The sequence below is a fragment of the Pelophylax lessonae genome (assembly GCF_965119305.1).
Source record: "Pelophylax lessonae genome assembly, chromosome: 1".
NCBI classification, from domain to species: Eukaryota; Metazoa; Chordata; class Amphibia; order Anura; family Ranidae; genus Pelophylax; species Pelophylax lessonae.
In genome coordinates, this window is record NC_138768.1 from 556,314,121 (window position 1) to 556,335,249 (window position 21,129).

Sequence of the window (21,129 nt, forward strand, 5' to 3'; positions counted from 1 at the left end):
GCCCCCACAATGCAGAGTTCAGCATGCATGCCCCTTTCAATTCAGAGTGCCACAGCATTGTCCCCAATCACTGCAGAGCGCCACAGCATTGTACCCCAATGATTGCAGAGTGCCCACAGCATTGTCCCCCAATGATTGCAGAGTGCCACAGCATTGTACCCCAATGATTGCAGAGTGCCACAGAATTGTACCCCAATGATTGCAGAGTGCCCACAGCATTGTACCCCAATAAATGCAGAGTGCCCACAGCATTGTACCCCAATGATTGCAGAGTGCCCACAGCATTGTACCCCAATGATTGCAGAGTGCCACAGAATTGTACCCCAATGATTACAGAGTGCCACAGAATTGTACCCCAATGATTACAGAGTGCCACAGAATTGTACCCCAATGATTGCAGAGTGCCCTCAGCATTGTACCCCAATGATTGCAGAGTGCCCTCAGCATTGTACCCCAATAATTGCAGAGTGCCACAGAATTGTACCCCAATGATTACAGAGTGCCACAGAATTGTACCCCAATGATTGCAGAGTGCCACAGCATTGTACCCCAATGATTGCAGAGTGCCACAGCATTGTACCCCAATGATTGCAGAGTGCCCTCAGCATTGTACCCCAATGATTGCAGAGTGCCACAGAATTGTACCCCAATGATTACAGAGTGCCACAGAATTGTACCCCAATGATTGCAGAGTGCCACAGCATTGTACCCCAATGATTGCAGAGTGCCACAGCATTGTACCCCAATGATTGCAGAGTGCCAACAGAATTGTACCCCAATAAATGCAGAGCGCCACAGCATTGTACCCCAATAAATACAGAGCGCCTCAGCATTGTACCCCAATAAATGCAGAGCGCCACAGAATTGTACCCCAATGATTGCAGAGTGCCACAGAATTGTACCCCAATGATTGCAGAGTGCCACAGCATTGTACCCCAATGATTGCAGAGCGCCACAGAATTGTACCCCAATGATTGCAGAGCGCCACAGCATTGTACCCCAATGATTGCAGAGTGCCACAGCATTGTACCCCAATGATTGCAGAGCGCCACAGCATTGTACCCCAATAAATGCAGAGTGCCCACAGCATTGTACCCCAATGATTGCAGAGTGCCACAGCATTGTATCCCAATAAATGCAGAGCGCCACAGCATTGTACCCCAATAAATGCAGAGTGCCCACAGCATTGTACCCCAATAAATGCAGAGTGCCCACAGCATTGTCCCCCAATAAATGCAGAGTGCCCACAGCATTGTCCCCCAATCAATGCAGAGTGCCCACAGCATTGTCCCCCAATCAATGCAGAGTGCCACAGCAATGTACCCCAATAAATGCAGAGTGCCACAGCAATGTACCCCAATAAATGCAGAGTGCCACAGCATTGTACCCCAATAAATGCTGAGTGCCCACAGCATTGTCCCCCAATCAATGCAGAGTGCAGCGTGCGTGCTCCCTTCAATTTAATGCACTTACCTGGCGGCGGCGGCGTGTTCTTCCCTCCTCGATCCAGTCCGTCCTCTCTGCGGCGGCGGCGGCGGGAAGGAGAGCGGCTTCTCCCTCGTCCTCTGAGCGGCGGTGACGGTGAGAGACTGACTCACGCACCGGCACCGCCCCCATTGTGACGTCAGGGATTGGATGTCCTGGATGATGATTGGTCCAGGCTGGAGACTGGACCAATCACAGCCAGGATATCCGAAAGTGGGGGTGTCCAATCGCAAGGACTTGCGATCGGGTTACGCCCCCAGAAGGCTGCCGATCGGCGCCTCTTCTGGGACATAACCCCACCCCCCCCCCCCCTAGCCACCACTTCCCTTACAGAGGCCGGCAAACCCAATTTTTTTTTTTTTAAACTTTATTTGTTCGCTGTCATTTTTTTTTTTTCTTTTTTTTTTTTTTTTAGGGGTAGGGGGGCAGCGCCCTGGCGCCCGCTATGCATGGGCCGCCACTGCCCCAGCGGCTGGAAGGGTACCTAAGCTCAACCTCTGCTATTGCAACTTGCGTGAGTGTTTTTATTGCCATGCTTGCTGCCAGATCCTTATGCCTGATTATCCTGCTCCTGACCTAGCCTTGCATCCTGTACCCTGCTGCTTACTCCTGCTCCTTGTTACTGTACCCAGTCTTAATTCCCCCCTTCCTTGCATATATATTGTATACAGTTGGTTGTTAGATCTCTGTTAGGTTAATTAAGTATTTTGTCACTGGGGTTTGTTCAAATTTACTGTTTGTTGTTGTGTGATGTTCTTTTTGTTCACTGTAAATAAATCTCACTTTCAGGCCCCGTTCACACTGGGGCGATCCGACTTCCTGGGGCGACCTCACAGGTCACGGCGCGCTGCTCGCACCGCGACCTCGGAGCGGCCGGCGCGGACTTCATAACATTGACGTCAATGCAGGTCGCCCCAAAGAAGCTCCGGACCCTTTTTCTAAGTCGGAGCGACTTGTGTCGCTCCTATTAGAACGGGTCCACAGCTTCTCTATGCCAGGCGACCTACGGCGACCTTTCAGGCGACCAGGTCGCCTGACAGGTCGCCCCAGTGTGAACAGGGTCTAAGGATATACTGTCTACATATGGTCTGGTCCTAGGTTCTTTGTGTAGCTACATATATCTGGTCATCATCTCCCAGCTGCAGACTTCTGCCATCCCTTCCCATCATAGGCACATGTAATCTAGTTCATTTCTGGTGTACACACTTCTCCTGATTTCAATACTACAGCTCTGCTCTACATAGGCTGTTATGTGATCACTCTCCTGCTCCAGTGTGTACACTCTGCCAAATGAATTATCTATGCAGGGGAAGGAGAGCTTCAAAAACAATACATCAGCAGAGGAGGACACTGGCTATGTATTGAGAAAGAACATTGCCCACTGACAATGACTTCATTAGAGAATGTTGGCACCGAGGTGGGAGTAGTGCAGTATAATGGCGCTTTTCCACTGCATGGAACCGAACGGTACAGCTCTCAAAAACAGTACCACCTCGATTGTGGCTCCAAGAGGTACCATACCCGGTACCATATCCCATAATCCTTTGCATGCAGTCACTACTAGCCCCTGATTGGTCAGAGAATCCCACCCACCCCGTTGTTATCCCACCCACTTAACTTTAGTACTACTTTAGTGGAAAAGCAAACCATACCGTACCGTACCGAACCGTTCCAACACCGTACCATGCGGTACCAACAGTGGAGAAGCAAACAGGGCCAAACAGGGCCGAGTAGAGCCGAGCTGGTACTTGCAGTGGAAAAGTGCCATAAGAGCTGTGGGTGGGAATCAATGCACTTGAGCTGTGGGCAGGTTTTAGATAGCACTGCAGCACTGGTCGGATCTAAATTAGAGGAAAGTTGGGAGGGAGCAATCTCCTATAAGAAGAGCGAAGGAGCAGGGTGTGGTTCCTCACTCTACTAATGGATACTATTTAAGTTGAGAACGAAGGAGGGACACCTTTTAGCAAAAGTATGTAAGGACCCAGCCCCCAGCTACATCTTTTTAAAGGCAAATTGCACAAAAGATAAATTACCCACAAGCGCTTTTTTTTTTACCACTACTATTCCTTTATACTGGCTTTTGGACTTTACAAATGTAGCAATTTAGAAATTGGATGAAAGATTTAACACTGGCAAACACTTTTTGAAAGATAGAAAGTGCATTTTTATATACAGCTATTTAGATCAGACCAAAATGAGGGACAAATGAGGAGGAAAGAGGGACAGAGGGACTTTGTTCCATATCCAGGACAGTCCCTTGAAATGAGGGACAGTTGGGAAGTATGGCTCTATCGTCCTGCAGGACAGATACCAGGAAGTCATGAAGGAGATTTCTATAAGAAAAGGTGAGGCCTGCTCTAGAACATAGGAAAAGCTTTATATTTTCTGCAACACGGGTACATTAAGGGTTTATTGGTACACAAGGAAACTGTACTTTAGAAAAAAAAGGTGAACTTTTAACCATGGAACTGCAAATGTGGGGGCTACTATCATACCAGTTATATATCTTTTTCTTTTCTGCAGAGACGAAGTGTCTATCAGTAATATTGCAGAGTTAATGCATCAGGTGTCTTTGGGGATGAAATATCTAGAGGAACATCATTTTGTGCATCGTGACTTGGCTGCTCGCAACGTTCTTCTTGTAAACCAACATTATGCAAAAATAAGTGACTTTGGTCTCTCTAAGGCACTTGCAATGGATAACAGCTACTACACGGTAATGTTATTAATTAGAATTAAAATTAGAGACTATTTTCGTAATTTTTCTTATACACAGTACATCTTCCCTGGCGGTAATCCCGAGTGTGGCTAAGGGTTAATTTTCAGTACTAAAAGCAGTAACCCTTAGCCATACTCGGGATTACCCTGTAGTGAAACTTACCATGTCCCTATGATCTCCCGATGTCCTCCAGCTGATGTTGGTGTTCTATCAGAATACCGCTACCTATGAGATTCTGCAACCGGAACTGACTGCGCATGCACCATGTGTTCCAACATGGCCACTATGCGTTCCAATAGGTTTCCTAATGTGACAGAACATGAAGCAGAAGCAGACATGTTCTTACACCCAAGCAACTCTTGAATTTCCAACTGATTTTAGCAGTAAACTCACCTTATATACTGAAATAGTCTATTTTACTATATAATCAGTTTGTCACTGAGCAATGCGGGGTGTACCAAGATGGATGTTAACACCTTCTACCTGCAGGTTTCTCGCTATATTTACTATATTACAATAATAATAATAGAATTGTAATACTGTTATTCAGTCTATACAGGTCAGTTTACTGGTAAAATAAATCTAAAATTCAAGACTTGTGTGGGAGTAAGAAGATGTCATCAGCTGCTTCGTGCTCTCTCACAATTGGAAAGCTATTGTAACGTATTGCGGCCATGTTGGAATGCATGGTGCATGCGCAGTAAGCTTTTCTTTACGAACAGCACTTCTGGTTGCAGAATCTGATAGGTAGCGGTAATCTAATAGAACACCTCATCCGTCTTCTGGGTTCCCTTCCCTGCACCACAACGCAGGGAGGCGGACCTGGGCAGGAAATTTAAAAAAAGTACACAAAACATAACATGATACATTTTAATCTGCTAGAATTGCATTACTGTATCAAACCATTTCACCTCAGTTTTGTCCATAGTGCTTTGTCCAGTGCCTTGCCTGCACTTTTACTGTTTTATTCCTTTTATTTATTTATTTTAATTTATTTTTCATTATTAATAAATAAATTAATTTATTTATTAATTTTTTTATTCACTTTTATTGCTTTATTCCTAAGCGTTACAGGCCTACAATATAAAACAACCACTTTGACATTCAAAAATACTGACATAATCAGACCGCCAGGGAGGATATATAATTCATATGTGATCCAAAGAGCCATAAATTTGGCAAGTGTGTCATCACGGATACAAGCACCTATTAAAATATATACAATAGACGTTGTTTAAAAGGTCCTTTCTCAACAGACTTGTTTCAAGGATATTTATTTTATTGATTTGGCAGTTTTGCTGGAGCAATTATTTACATTGTGGTGATTACATTATATTGCATTACATCACATATTGGCAGACATGTGCACTGCCAAAAAAATAGTTTTGTTTCTTTTCATTCGTTTTTTTTTTGGTTATCGGATCATTCGTTATGATCGGCATTCCTTACTTCAGGTCACTCCTAACTTCGCGTGCATTTGTATTCAGACGTTGATTGAATTCATAACCTTCGTTAGTTTGAACTTTTCCATTTTATATATTTATTTGGTCATTCGTTATTTCGGATTTATTAGTTGATACGGAAATATTCATTATTTCTGAGTAATAATTTCTGGGAATTCTGGGAATAATTTAGTAGGCCTCAGCTACCTACTAGCACATGTATTTAACCACTTCCATACAGAGCAGTTACACCCCCTTCCTGCCCAGACCAATTTTCAGCTTTCGGTGCTCTCACACTTTGAATGATAATTACTCAGTCATGCAACGCTGTACCCAATCAAATTTTTTATAATTTTTTTCAAACAAATAGAGCTTTCTTTTGGTGGTATTTAATCACCACTGGGTTTTTTAATCTTTGCGATATAGGTGAAAAAAGAGCGAAGATTTTGAAAAAAAACACATTTTGTTTTAGTTTCTATTATAAAATGTTACAAATAAGTAATTTTTTTTCAAAAATTTAGGCCAAAATTTATACTTCTACATATCTTTGGTAAAAATAACTCAAATTAGTGGTTATTATTTAGTCTGTGTGAAAGTTATAGAGTCTACAAGCTATGGTGCCAATCATTGAAAATTGAACACACCTGATGTAACGGCCTATCTCATTTCTTGAGGCCCTGAAATGTCAGGACAGTACAAATTCCCCCCAAATGACCCCTTTTTGGAAAGTAGACATTCCAGGGTATTTACAGTAGTAAGAGGCATGGTGAGTTTTTTGAAGTTGTAATTTTTTCCCACAATTCTTGGGAAATGAAAAAATATATATTTTTTTTTACACAAAATTGTCATAATTACAAGTTATTTCTCACACACAGTATATGCATACTTGCAATTACACCCCAAAATACATTCTGCTACTCCTCCTGAGTATGGCTATACCACATGTGTGAGACTTTTACTCAGCCTGGCCACATACAGAGGCCCAATATTCAAAGGAGCACCGTCAGGTGTTCTAGGAGCATAAATTACACATATAATTTCCTACGACTTATCACACTTTTGAAGGCCCTGGAGCACCAGGACAATAGAATTACCCACAAAATGACCCCATTTTGGAAAGCAAACACCCCAATGTATATTCTATCAGGCATAATGAGTCTTTTGAACATGTCATTTTTTTCCACAATTTTTTGGAAAATGTGGAAAGAAAATGAAAAGGCATTTTTTTTACACAAAGTTGTCAATTTATAGGATATTTCTAACACATAGCATGTACAAAGCAAAAATGACACCCCAAAATACATTCTACTACTCCTCTTGAGTATAGCGATACCACATATGTGGGACTTTGTCCCAGCATAGCCACATACAGAGGCCCAACATGCAAGGAGCACCGTCAGGTGTTCTAGGAGCATAAATTACACATATAATTTCATTACAAACAAACACACTTTTAAAGGCCCTGGAACCCCAGGACAATGGAAACCCCCACAAAATTACCCCATTTTGGAAAGCAAACACCCCAACACATAATCTAGGAGGCATAGGCTGCAGATAGGTACTCAGGTACTCTGATGGGCTGCAGACAGGTACTCAGGTACACTGATCGGCTTCATAAAGGTACTCGGGTACTCTGATGAGCTTCAGATATGTACTTGGGTATTCTGATGGGCTAGAGACAGGTACTCGGGTAATCTGACGGGGTGCAGATAGGTACTCGGGCACTCTGGGCTGGAGACAGGTACTCGGGTACTCTGATGACAGGTACTCGGGTACTCCGATGACAGGTACTCAAAGTACCCGAATACCTGTCATCAGAGTACCGAAGTAATTGTCTCCAGCCCATCAGAGTACCCGAGTACCTGTCACCAGCCCATCAGAGTACCCGAGTACCTGTCATCAGAGTACCCGAGTACCTGTCATCAGAGTACCCAAGTACCTGTCATCAGAGTACCCAAGTACCTGTCATCAGAGTACCCGAGTACCTGTCATCAGCCCATCAGAGTACCCGAGTACCTGTCATCAGAGTACCTGATGGGCTGGTGACAGGTACTCTGGTACTCTGATGACAGGTACTTGGGTACTCTGATGACAGGTACTCGGGTACTCTGATGACAGGTACTCGGGTACTCCGATGACAGGTACTCAAAGCATCCGAATACCTGTCATCAGAGTACCCAAATACCTGTCATCAGAGTACCCGAGTACCTGTCTCCAGCCCATCAGAGTACCCGAGTACCTGTCACCAGCCCATCAGAGTACCCGAGTACCTGTCATCAGAGATACCCGAGTACCTGTCACCAGCCCATCAGAGTACCCGAGTACCTGTCATCAGAGTACCTGCTGGGCTGGTGACAGGTACTCGGTTATTCTGATAGGCTGGTCACAGGTACTCGGGTACTTTGATGGGCTGGTGACAGGTACTTTGATGGGCTAGTGACAGGTACTTTGATGGGCTAGTGTCAGGTCCTCTTTATTGGGGGGGGGGGCAATCAGTGTGTTTAGGGGTGCACTGCTCTCAGTTCCTTTCTTTGTCACCAAAAGTAAGACATTGGGGGTCTGTTAAGACCTTTGATATTTCACTGAAGCCCCTCTATGGGGCTCCTAAAAAAATTGTTAAAAAAAATAAGAAAAAAATGTTTTAACTAAATAATAATTAATTTCAATTATTTAAAAAATAATTAAAAATAGAATTGTAAAAAATAAACTAAAAAAAAAAACTACTGACACAAATCTCTGCTCTACTGACACTGGCCACTACTCTAATATACACGCATGTGTGTTTGTGCTCTGGGGTGCACACCCTAATGCGCATGTCAATGCAGCCTATATTAGTCTATATGCCAGCAAAACATAAAGACGAATATGTGGATAGCAAGCAGAACGCTTCTTGTTTTGGCCATAGCATTGCTTTGAACCTCCAGGATATGGGATCTTGAAAAACATATTAGGCAGTGCTAGTCATCTAATTAGTCCTAATAGGAAATCCTTATTGGTTTACTTTTCTTAAATCCCAGTACTGATGCACAGATTTCTATAACTTAATGCAAGCAAATCATTTTAGAGTTTTCATAGTTCATGACCAAGGACAAGATCTGATAGTTATCTCCTTTTTTGTCCCATGACCTTCGATATTAGAAGGGTTCTTTGAGGAAGGTTACCATGAAAAGTAGACTCCTCCCAAGCACTGCCTTGAAAATGTACTTGCATGGTACTTGAGTATTGTGCAACCTAACTACCAAATATCTAATATCAAATATGATCTTATATTATTAATGTCCCAGGGCACAAATTTAACCCTCCAATTGTTTCATTTTGTGTAGAGCTCCAGGTTGGCATTTGAATTGTACTGTCCTCTGTATAGCTGCTTTTTTGCAGCTACTGGACTTTGAACGATTGCTGAATGCTGCATGATTTAAACATGACACATTTGTTATACACTGCCTGGCCAAAAAAAAAGTTGCCACCAAAAAAAAAGGTTACACACTCTAATATTACGTTGGTTTGATTACGGCACGCATTCACTGTGGCATTGTTTTTGATAAGCTTCTGAAATGTCACAAGATATATTTCCATCCAGTGTTGCATTAATTTTTCACCAAGATCTTGTATTGACGGTCGGAGCACTGCGCACAGCCTTCTGCAGCACATCCCAAAGATTCTCAATGGGGTTAAGTTCTGGACTCTGTGGTGGCCAATCCATGTGTGAAAATTATGTCTCATGCTCCCTGAACCACTCTTGACTAGGGGATTAAAGATGATTTGTCTCCATTCTGCTCTGACCATCACTTTCCTCCTCCATTATAAATAACCACATGACCACAGGTTGGAGTTAAATGGCCATAGCAGCCTTTTATTAACAAACTGTATACATAACAGGTAAATAACACGTTAAACCTAGTTTTTTTCCTGGAGCCTCAAGGTCCCAGTAGGCATCAAAGAAGGAGGTACCTGCGTCCTACTTAATTAGGCCTCCAGCCACCTCAGCACCGGCTCGGAGACAACCAGTCGCAGGTACCAACATACCAACTACTGGGAGCCATACCTCAGACGGGTCCCTACCAAGTATAAGTTTGCACCATCAGGGAGCCATACCTCAGACGGGTCCCTACCAAGTATATGTTTGCACCATCTGGGAGCCATACCTCAGACGGGTCCCTACCAAGTATAAGTTTGCACCATACTAACCTACCAGGACCTTGTGCCCCGCTTGCTGCCATGACAAAGAACCACCCCAAAAGAAGAAAGCCTCTATTAAAACAAAAACCAAAAACAAGGGCGGTGGACCGCACAACCAAAAGTCAGAAAAAACAAGAAAATACAAAAAATTGGGAGGGAGGGTGGGAAATATTCTCCAATGCATCTTTCCTCCAACTGAAGACTTCCTGAGGCCCCTAGCTTGACCTCTCCCTGTAGCTCCACCCCTTCCTCGCCAAAACACCAATTAAAAGTCCCACCACTTATATTTTCTATCGTACTGGGCTGAAAACTCCTCCTTGTCCCAAACCCCTTTAACCCCTGTCATGCCGGCCCTCCGTCCATGTTTCTTCTTTCCTTTACTCCGGGCCTCTCTTTCACAATTTGAGCCTGATAAATCTTGGCATTGTTATCTTGTAATAAGCCCGTGCCATCAGGGAAGAAAAAATCCATTGATGGAATAACCTGGTCATTCAGTATATTCAGGTAGTCAGCTGACCTCATTCTTTGGGCACATGCAGTAACTATCCAATAGGATATTTACTGCATGCTAAGTTTACTTAGTTGCTTAGTTAATCCCAGGTCGGGACTTTTTTTTGGCCAGGCAGTATATGGTAAATGTGTAATAAATATGTTCCATGTCTTTTAAGTGTTTCATTATTTATACAAAAACTGGAGAAATCATAATTTTCCAGAAAACATAAAATGAAATGTGATGGGCCCTTATGAAATACGTTTCTTTACAAATGATGAGGAAAAAAAACCCCTTCAGCACAGCTTTTTGGGAAAAAGTATGATGCTGAAACTTAAGTCATTAGCAACAAAGTCATTAGCTGCTCTGCCTCCCCCTAGATTAGTTTTCTGCATGTGACAGCTATAGTCAGAGGTTACCCATACACTTCTCTAAGATCATCATAACCTGAAAATGTGTACACATGTGCATTGTTGCCTTTAAACACTTCTGGGCAGGAAGGTTTGACCCCCTTAATGACCAGGCCAATTTTGCAATACGGCACTAATTTACTTTGACTGACAATTGCACGGTCGTGCGACGCTGTACCGAAATAAAATTGATTTCCTTTTTTTTCCCACACATAGTCAGCTGTCAGCATGAGGAAAAAAGTGCAGATAACTGGCTTTTGTTCACATTAGTGATTAGCTGTGATTGGACATGGCTGATCACGTGATAAAGAGCCACTGATTGGCTCTTTAAATCAATCTGGGACAGGTGTGTGGCGAGTTCAATCACGGGGTGCTGTCATTTGACGGCGTCCCAGAACTAGCCGGCCGCACTGTAGCCGCCATTTGGCTTTAGAGTGGTCGGCAAGTGGTTAAAAATCTGAAGGTTTAACATGCCTTTAAAGCTAAGCTCTCTTGAGGAAGTTGATACCACACATCTGTAAATTAGACTATGCTGATGAGCTGAATGGCGTGTGTATGTAAAATATTGATGGAAAAAAAGATTACATTGCTTTGGAGAGGCGGAAGGAGTGGGAGGGTGAAAAACTTAACCACGACAGTAGAATAAAAAAGTATTACATCTTTGCTAAAGGGAAAGTATAGAGTGTGCTTAATTAGAACAAAATACAGTTTTTGACTTTTCTAGACTGTCTTTTAACCATTCTTGCTTCAAATTGATAAAGACTGAAAGCACCAATCTTTGTAATATGTCACATGGTAAAGTGTTATCACAAATGGTGATTAGTACAATTTCTTCTGGGGACTTGAGCGCTGACCCAATGTAAGGATCTCCATTTGAGATGGCAATCACTCAAACCAGCTATTGTCTCATGAATGTGGAAGACCCTGGGTCTGCCAATTGGCTACTAATGGGGGGAACTTCTCCTATTTGCTTTTTTTTGGTCTGTTAAATATACAATTGAAAGTTTTTAATAAGCAAAAAAAAAAAAACTGCAAATCCTGCCAAAAATCTTGTGAGCTGATACATTTTAATATACTCTGCCTTATGAGAGTGTTGCACTGTTATAAGTACGCATAGTTCTTTCTGTGAACAGAACCTCCCCCAGGTTATGGACAGTGGAGAGGGGTAGATGTTCTGTAGCCCCAAACACTTCCTGTCCTAGGATGAAAATGCTGCTCCTCCATAAATACAGTACAATGAGTTAGCGTTATTACCCTAGGACAGGAAGTGTGTTACTTGGAAGATTAGCAGGTGAATGTACTTGTCCTCAGCCAAGATCAGAAGGAAATAGAGTGCTCTGTAGCAGGCTGTCTAAAGTACCCTATAATATCAAACGTATTGGCACGCCTGCCTTTACACGCACATGAACTTTAATGGCATCCCAGTCCTAGTCTGTATGGTTTAATATTGAGTTGGTCCACCTATGGCCTACCCTTTGCAGCTATAACAGCTTTAACCATAAAGACGTGGATGAGCGAGTTTGGGGTGGAGGAACTTGACTGGCATGCACAGAGTCCTGACCTCAACCCAATAGAACATCTTTGGGACAAACATCTTTGGGCCTGATCTTCCTGGAAGAATGGTCAAAAATTTCCATAGATACACCCCTAAACCTTATGAACAGCCTCCCCAGAAGACTTGAGGCTGTTATAGCTGCAAAGGGTGGGCCAACTCAATATTAAACCCTACAGACTAAGACTGGGATGGCATTAAAGTTCATGTGCATTTAAAGGCAGGTGTCCCAATACTTTTGACAATATAGTGTATGTCCTGAGGACTGCTTTATGTCTGCTGCACAGCTGAACACCCTCTGAGTTCTATGGGCAGCTTTAGGTTTTTAGATTCATGGGAAGATAGGGCTTGGGTTGAAATCTGTTTTAGATGCTATCTAAGCTCCACCTGTACTTGCTACTTGTAGAGTTCATGGACTACACAAAACTGGCCCCTGTGTGTGCTTGTGCACTTGGATGTGTTAAATAAGTCCTATTCAAAATAGCTTGAACACCAGATGATATATATTGGGCTGAGGTAGCCTCCTAAATTACCATCTACTTAACACCTGAGGGGGGAACCAGGGAAAAACTTGGGGAACACTGTTCCTGATTAGACATGTAGCACCCTCCTAGATAGGTGCTAGGCAGGGGAGTAGCAGGTAAAGCATAGTCTGCTCCATCTGCTTATCAGGGGAGCCTGATTAGTAGTTAGGCCTGTTACATGTGTCCAGGGCGTGATTCATCTAGGCTGAGGGAGTGTCCCCACTGTTTCCAATAGGGGAACCTGTTGGACAGTGGAGGAAACCCAGCCAGTGACACACAGGCTTTTGTAACTATCTCAATGGGTTGGCACAAACAGTGGTGCCTCCTGGGATGTGTTAAAAAAGCCAAGGGCACATGTGACAGGGTGTCTTTGGGCGGGAAGCCAGGTCCCAGGAGGAGGTTGACGGCTGTCTCTCCTCCTGTCTGATGTGGAAGGTGGTCACAGGTGGTCGGCCTAGTGAGCCAAAAGTGTGGTGCTGAGCCAGGAGGCCCAGGAAGCTGACAAGTGGAGTTTGAGGCAGAAGCAACCTTGGGAAAAACAGTGTCTGTGAGTACCGGGAATCTTGCCAGGGATCTACCCAGGAAGGGGACCGCTCCAGTGGAGAGTCAGTGGACAGGGGTTAGCACACACAGCAAGTAAGAAAGGGGGTGCCAAGCTAGGACCCTGAAGAGTAACTTAAACAGGATCATACTTTCTATCTTCACTTCAGTGGCAAGGTGAAGCAGTGGCCTTGCCGCACACTGCAGCTAATTGTCCTCAGAATTGTGCATAGTTCATAGTTGGAGTATCCCACTCATCCCTTCTCCTATCCCAGTTCTAAATAAAATATAAAAAAAAAAAAAACAACATCCCCTGGATTGATTATTGACTGAGCCAAGGACTTTAAATGCTTTTTGTCTGCTATCAGTTGCTAAGGGTAAGAATAAAAGGATTGGTCTCCTCAGTTTGGGATTTTGTGGGCAAACAGACACAAAAAGGTATAAAAAAAATCAATATAAATCACAGCATAAAAATACATGTCGTGGAACACTATAGAAATGCTACCACACATGAATCAGTAGTGTTACATTGAGTAAAAAACCCTTTAGCAGAGTATAAATCCTGATCCAACGCGATTCAAACTTTTTTAGAACTAACAGTTCTGTTCTTCATCAGGGAAAGATAGATTTCAACTCTAGAGAAATAAAATAGAAAACATAATAAAACAGCTGCATACAAAACGCAAGCATGTCTATATGTGGGTAATAGCAACATATGTATGGATATGATTACCAAATTCAGACTGACCATAGAACATAGGCAAGAACATGCGTAAAAAACGTTTTTACTTGGGATGAGTTCCAAGTATCTGAGTTCATCCCAAGTAAAAAAGTTTTTTACGCATGTTTTAGCCTCCCTTTCCTCCCTTACATCACAATCCCCCTTTCAATTGCAGCCTCCCAGGCACAGTCCTACTGTAACACAGCAGGGTAGAAGCATTTATCAGCTTATCAGCGTGGGTATCCTTTCCCAGTTCTCCTGCCCAGCATCTGCTATCATCACCACCGCAGGGCAAGGGGCAGGAGGTGGGGCAGGTCTGGGAAAAGGGCTTAAGCTGTCCTTCCTTTTATGTTAACAAGTGGGTGATTACCCACTTTGGTCAGATGTACAGCATCTCATGCCCTGCTGTGGTGGGAGAACCAGGAGAGGGCACCCAGTTGTTAAGTGGCATGGCCACAGCCTGGATAGGACTGTCACTCAGCAGGGAATGGTTGTTCCACCTATGTCTGTATAAATCGCATGTAAACAGATGTAAACAAGTAAGCCACAACTGTATGATAAATATAAGTCTGCATGTAAGATCTGTTAGTATCATATTAGTGACCAGAAAGAGCAGATGAGCTAGAGAGGGCTAATGTATAGTGTTTGGTGTTAGAGGATAACTTTTTTTTGTCACAGGTTCACTTTAAATACATTGCTTCTACTTGCCGTCCTTTCCAATGTAATTATACATTTTGAAAAGAGCAATTGGATCCTCATATGCGATAACTGTTATTTTTTTTTTATATTTGTAGGCTAAGTCAGGTGGCAAATGGCCTTTGAAATGGTATGCTCCAGAGTGTATACATTACCATAAATTTTCCAGTCGTAGTGATGTATGGAGCTTTGGTGTAACCATGTGGGAAGCATTCAGCTATGGACAGAAACCTTACAAGGTATGGATTTTGCAATGCACGTTAACTTCACAGTCTGAATATATGTGAACCTTCAGAAAGAACAATCAGAAATAGCTCTTTCTAGACACTCACTTTGCTTATGTTTGTATTGCAGAAATTAAAAGGCAATGAAGTAATTAATTTTGTTGATAAGGGTGAGCGCCTTCCAAGCCCCGCGCAATGTCCTAAAGAAATGTATGAGGTCATGTTGGAATGCTGGACCTACAAGTGAGAAAATTTTTATAACCTAGTAAATTTATTGTGATCCTAAACATTATATCATCTCTGATGTCCTAAACTGCAAATTTCGTATTCTCAGGATTCATTGATGTACTGAGTTATATTTTAGTTACAGGTGGAGTCTAGTAGTAGAGTCAGCCAGTGGCGTCTTTTTGTTCAAAAATTTTATCAAGGAGCATAAGTGGTACAAACAGACAATGGCCGAAAACAAGTGAATAACACAATGGTAGTATGAACAAGGTTGCAATAAAAAGATTCAGGGGGACAAAAATAAGTGTGAGACTAACATAGAAGAATCCCAATGGCAGTCGAATAAAATCATAGAAATTAAAGGTGGATAGTCCCTACCTAAACATTTACAGCAGATGATTCAAAGTTCAGTAGGGTAAACTGAAGAAGGCAAGCAATATATCACACAAAACTGACAGATAGTGGGTGAGTCAGTGCTCACTGGCAGCTATGGGGTGGACCATAAGGGGGAGGAAAGAACACAAGATTGTGCTCAAAAATAAAAAATTAAACCACACAGTCCAGGTGGATGGGGATCGCACACACAGTCACCGGAAGCTCCTCAGCAGGAAACGGGATATCTCTCAGGCACAAACAAAAACGGGAGAAAGAGTGCGCCTGGGTCAGTGTGATTGTTAAAACAAGTAACACTTTATTCAGATACACTTACATATAAGTATCTTGAAAGCTGCGAACAGGGTGGATGTGGATCACCAATGAAGCAGCCAGCCGTCACAAGGAATAAGAAGACCGCTGTGGGGATAAGCTTGGACCTGCCGTATGGATGTATATAACCGGCGGCATCTCCAGCTCTGACAAGGCTAGCAAGAGACGAGAACAGGACAGGGCGCAAAGTGTTTCCGAGGCCCCGTCTCCTTCTTCAGGCTAATTCACCTTCTCTAGAGAGGAACATTTCTACTGTCAGGACGGAACCCAAAGCAGCCAATCAGCACGGACAACAAGGCAATACTAGTCATTGAGCTATGATCCAATCTACCATAGCCTGGCACAAATATACCAGCAGCCAAGTAAAAAAAAAATGTGTAAAAATAGATATTTAAAAATAAATGAAAAGGGGCATGATTACAAAAGATCCATAAAAATGATTAAAAATACATCTAATCCGGGTGATCGGCTGCATAATACACATATAATAGTATTTTGTAATAAATGATAAACTCTCAATTATTAACTATATAAAAAGTAAAATAACCTATTATGATCACTACAAAAATAATCAACAAATTAAAAGAAATGACACTAAATAAACAGTATATACTGTATGTATATATATATATATATATATATATATACATACATATACAAAGATTATAAATTTATCGAGATACACAGGTGATAATTCCTCTCAGCATATATGAAGGGTGATGATATATGCCCAGACTAAATTTATAGTTAGGAACAAATATAAATTGAATAACTGAAAATAGTGACAAATGTGAAGAAAAGGAAGAAAAAGACAGGGAGGAGGGGGGAGGGGAGGGACAGAAAGAGGGGAAATAATGTTACCATCAAATGAATCATTCTCGGTATCAAAGAATTGTGTTGACCTCCCCAGCTCCTTGTTCAAACCCCCAGGTGCCAGAGAATTCAAGGTAAAAATCCAATAGGTTTCCCTATGGCATAACTTCTGGAATCTTTCAGACCGGGAGTCACAAGGAGGGACAGACTCAAACACCCAAGCTTTTAGTCCTTCAGTGGATTCATTGTGGACATGAAGGAAGTCCCTAGGGGATGCTTTGCTCATCTGATCCCTCTTTAATAAGTCTCCTATGTTCCCCGAATCGGGCCCTTACTGTCTGAATGGTGTGGCTTACATATAGGAGGCCACAGGAACAAGAAACAGTATATTACAAACTCTATTGAGCAACTGTAGAATTGATTAATATGAAAGTTTAAACCCCATCGGGTCTCGCTCAAAATAGCCTCAAATGTAAAAACAGGGGAGAAGAAAAGAGAAGGAGGAGAGGGAATATTCTGCAGTAATGTGTTCAGGCTATGTCTTAGACAAACAGTATTGGCTGTCATTGTCTGTAGGCTACCAAATGAGTTGACAGTTAGGCCCCTTTCACACAGGTGGACCGTTCAGATCCGCCTGTCAGTTTTTCAGGTGGATCTGAACAGGTGCCCCATGCACTCTATGGGGCATCGGATGTCAGCGGAGACATGTCCGCTGACATCCGATCCCATCCGATCCGTCAAATCTGGACGGATGGAAACCCTATTTTCCATCAGTCCAGCGGATCAGATCAGATGGGATCAGATGAGAACGGACAGACTGTCCGTTATCATCCGATTCCCCCATAGAGAACAGCGGGGACCTTAGGCCCCTTTCACACATACAGACCGTTTATTTCATCTGTTCAGTCACATTTTTTTGTCATCAGTTTTTTTTCATTCAGAATCAGTTTTTCATCCTTTGTCATCAGTTTTTCATCTGTTTTTCATCCTTTGTCATCAGTTTTTCATCCTTTGTCATCAGTTTTGTATTTGTTTTTCATCCTTTGTCATCAGTTTTGTATTTGTTTTTCATCCTTTGTCATCAGTTTTTTTTATCCTTTATCATCTGTTTTTTATCCTTTGTCATTAGTTTTTCATCAGTTTTTCATCCTTTATCATCAGTTTTTCAAGTTAAGAATCTCACCACCGAAATGACCAATAAGCAACATTTTCAGTATCTATGAAACATCAGTTTGGGTTTAAATCATCCAAGATCCATATAATTTTTTAGGTTTATGGCCAATAACATTTCAAGGGAGCTTTTAGTCTCAGCTTTCCTTTAAAGCTGATATGTATTGTACGTATATAAGACATTCTTTTATTTATTTTTTTATTATTTTATAATTTTTAGCAGCTACAGAATCTCTTTTTGTGTTGCTAGGAAAAAAATGCAGGCAATACAATACTGTGGCACACAAGCTCCTGGCAAAACTAAGTGACTAACTTTTTTGTGGTGTTTAAAGTTAGTTACTGAATCGGCAGCTTTAGCAGCTAAACTTGTGATCCAACCCAGCTGATGATGACCATGGCACATCAAAGATTTGTAACTGCTTAGATAAGTATTTTAGTAAGCTACAGAAACAAAACTATAGCATTGTTGCAGATCGCCATAAAAAATAAGCAGAGATTGGTAACTGCTACAAACCTCGGCTACAAGGTTACTAAAATTGCATGGTCCTAAATCAGGTTAATAAACCATAAATTTTTCCACATAGGATGGAGGATCGCCCAAATTTCGTGACTGTGGAAAACCAAATGAGAAAATATTACTACAGCGTTGCTAACAAGACCGAAGATCCAACTTCTCCATTACCTACAGAAAAGACAGGCTGAAATTCCTCAAATACCTGTTTGGAGGGCAATGAAAAAAAAGCCCTTTACAGCAAAATAAAAAATACTTTTAGTGGACACTTCATTGACAAGCAACTCAAACATCATACTGTAAATATACTAATTTCCATATGTGAAGATATACAGTTAATTCATTTTTTGCTGTACTTTCTACACTCAAGCAATGTGATTCAGGAATATGTGTAAAAGGTCATATGAATAAAGATGGGAAAGCCTAGGGAAAAAAAACTGAAAAATTTGTAAAACCCCCCCCCCCCCCCATTTTTTTCAAAGACGTTTTTTTTGTTTTTTCCTGGTAAAGTTGAAAAAGAAAGTAGTGTGGAATATGTTCTTTTACAATGATGATAATGTATCTATGACATGGTATTCAAGCAATATAAAGTGAAGACCATAATGAGACTTTATGTAATGTCCTAAATTATTGCAAGTTCTCTCAGGCTCAGCTAAAGACAAGCAAATCCTGGAATACCATTCAAGTAACTGTACTTCTCAACGTAGTTCTCAAACAAAAGAAATATGCATTTCAGACAGTAGGGGGACTGCAGGGGAAATGTTCCAGTTTAGTTTTCCTACAGTTGGGCAAACTGTACCTCCTATAATTGAGGGATTGTTGGGATATATTAGATGATAGTTTCTGTCCTCTCAGACCTTAATTGACAGGTAAGAGGGTAAAAATGTCTAACAAATTAATTTATCCTAGTAAATGTTTTTTTTTATTTTCCTCCTCTCAGTAAAATGTCGAGACATCTAGAGTTTGGAAACCTATAAACAGTGCAATGTGCTGAGAGCAAAGCTGCAATTTGCAAATATTGTGAGAAGAAATATTCTTTTCCAAATGCTACAAGGATGACAAAACACATCCTGGCAAACCAGGGGTGCCCTTAAGACATTAAAATATACTTTTTGGAATGAAAGCAGAACTCCGGGGGGTAATCCCCATGCAGTGAGACACGCTCCATGAGTTAACTACTCGTTTTGTTCATGGGTAAACACAGAGCTTATGCCCGCCCTATCCTTCAATCCTCTGTTCTTTGGGCTTGATGATGTCAGGAACAGTTCACCACACAAGAATGCTAGACTGCGGGGGGCAGGGATCGATCTTGCGCTGGAAGGATTGGCAGATTAGGTGAGTATACAGTATCTGGGCTCTCCTGTTTCATAGGCAAAAATGAGCAGTCAACCCATGCAGGGCAGACATAGCCCCACTGCATGGGGAAAGGTTTTTTCCCCAGAGTTCTGCTTTAAATGATGAGAAAATCAGGAGAACATTAATGAAGCTCTTGCAAGAGCAATATGTATTGTCCAAGACTGAAAATGCATATTGGCAAGAAGCTTTTAAATTATCCTGAGACAAAGAGCGTGGTTACCTGTTCTCGTGTATAGTTGAAATGTTCTTAACATATAACATTTAAAAAGCAAGTTTACTTTATTTACTGAATAAGTTGTGCTTTTATTTCAAGCATAATACTTTTATATACACTGCATTTTACATTTCCAGTGTAACAAAACGACTTTTAATTTGTAAAACTACTCCACACTATTTTTTTTGTTTAATTTTCCAAAAAACAATTTTTTTTAATGGCTTCAAAATTTCTGTCAATTTTACATCTACATATGAATGGTTTCTGTTTAATAAATTTGACTGGATTTTGAAAAGGCTGCATTTGACCTCAATTTGGAACTTACTATTAAGGTAAACCTGCGTTTAATTTGCTGAAGAAATGCTATTTGATTTTTAACAAAAATAAAATCTGAAATCACTGTTATATATTTTTTTCAATGATTTTATATTGTTTTTTTACAGGTGTTTTGTTTCCAAAAGAGAATGTAAATGTGAAAAATAAGTGCATAGTATCTTCAACAATAGAATGAGGAACTTTTTCTTCTAGAAAATAGGTTTTATGGTGAATCAATTATTGATGTGCAATGGTCTGAAGTAGCTAGACTAAGTGGTTCCAGCCACTCATAGAAAAAGAGTTGACATGCCAGTTCTGGGTTTCACCTCCCCCCCAGAAGAGGACAAAAGTAAAAAAGAATGAGGGGGGGGGGGTTAAAGAAAGAAAAAGAAAAGGGGGATGAGGGGTGATTCTATTTGTCAATACTTTTTTCCTTTCCCCCACTGATACTTGGAGGAAAGGTGTGTCTAGGAGGGTAGCGCAGGAAAGGAGGGGACCCGAATAGCTAGAAGGCTTCAATATTCAATATGACATCACCTTACTCATCATGTTGTTGGGAGGAGTTAGGATATTAGGACATGCGCTTAGTTACACAGCAGCAGCTGTACCTGAACTCAAAGCCAGTGACAGGAACAACAGATGTGAATACATTAAAGTGCCCGAGTTAGGGTGCACTGAATCATGTAAGTGTTTTAATTGTTTGTTTTTAATTAAAATATTTTTATATGGAAAGCACTATGGAACTACTGTGTGATTTATTTCAAGCATGATTCCTGGAGATCTTTGTAATAACATCCTAGAGAGTCTGAACTGGGAATTTAACCCCTGAAGTGGATAA

The 21,129-nt window shown here is 41.5% G+C and overlaps 1 protein-coding gene across 1 annotated transcript in view; it reads left to right on the forward strand.

The window, feature by feature from the left end:
• ZAP70 (zeta chain of T cell receptor associated protein kinase 70) overlaps positions 1–18,775 on the forward strand; it is a 103,997-nt gene extending 85,222 nt beyond the window's left edge. Inside the window, exons 10-13 of the mRNA XM_082243473.1 lie at positions 4,009–4,201; positions 14,857–14,997; positions 15,113–15,225; positions 18,480–18,775. Coding sequence (XP_082099599.1) covers positions 4,009–4,201; positions 14,857–14,997; positions 15,113–15,225; positions 18,480–18,597 — 565 coding nt within the window. The 3' untranslated portion in view covers positions 18,598–18,775. The remainder of the gene's footprint in view (positions 1–4,008; positions 4,202–14,856; positions 14,998–15,112; positions 15,226–18,479) is intronic.
• Positions 18,776–21,129: the final 2,354 nt, after the last annotated feature.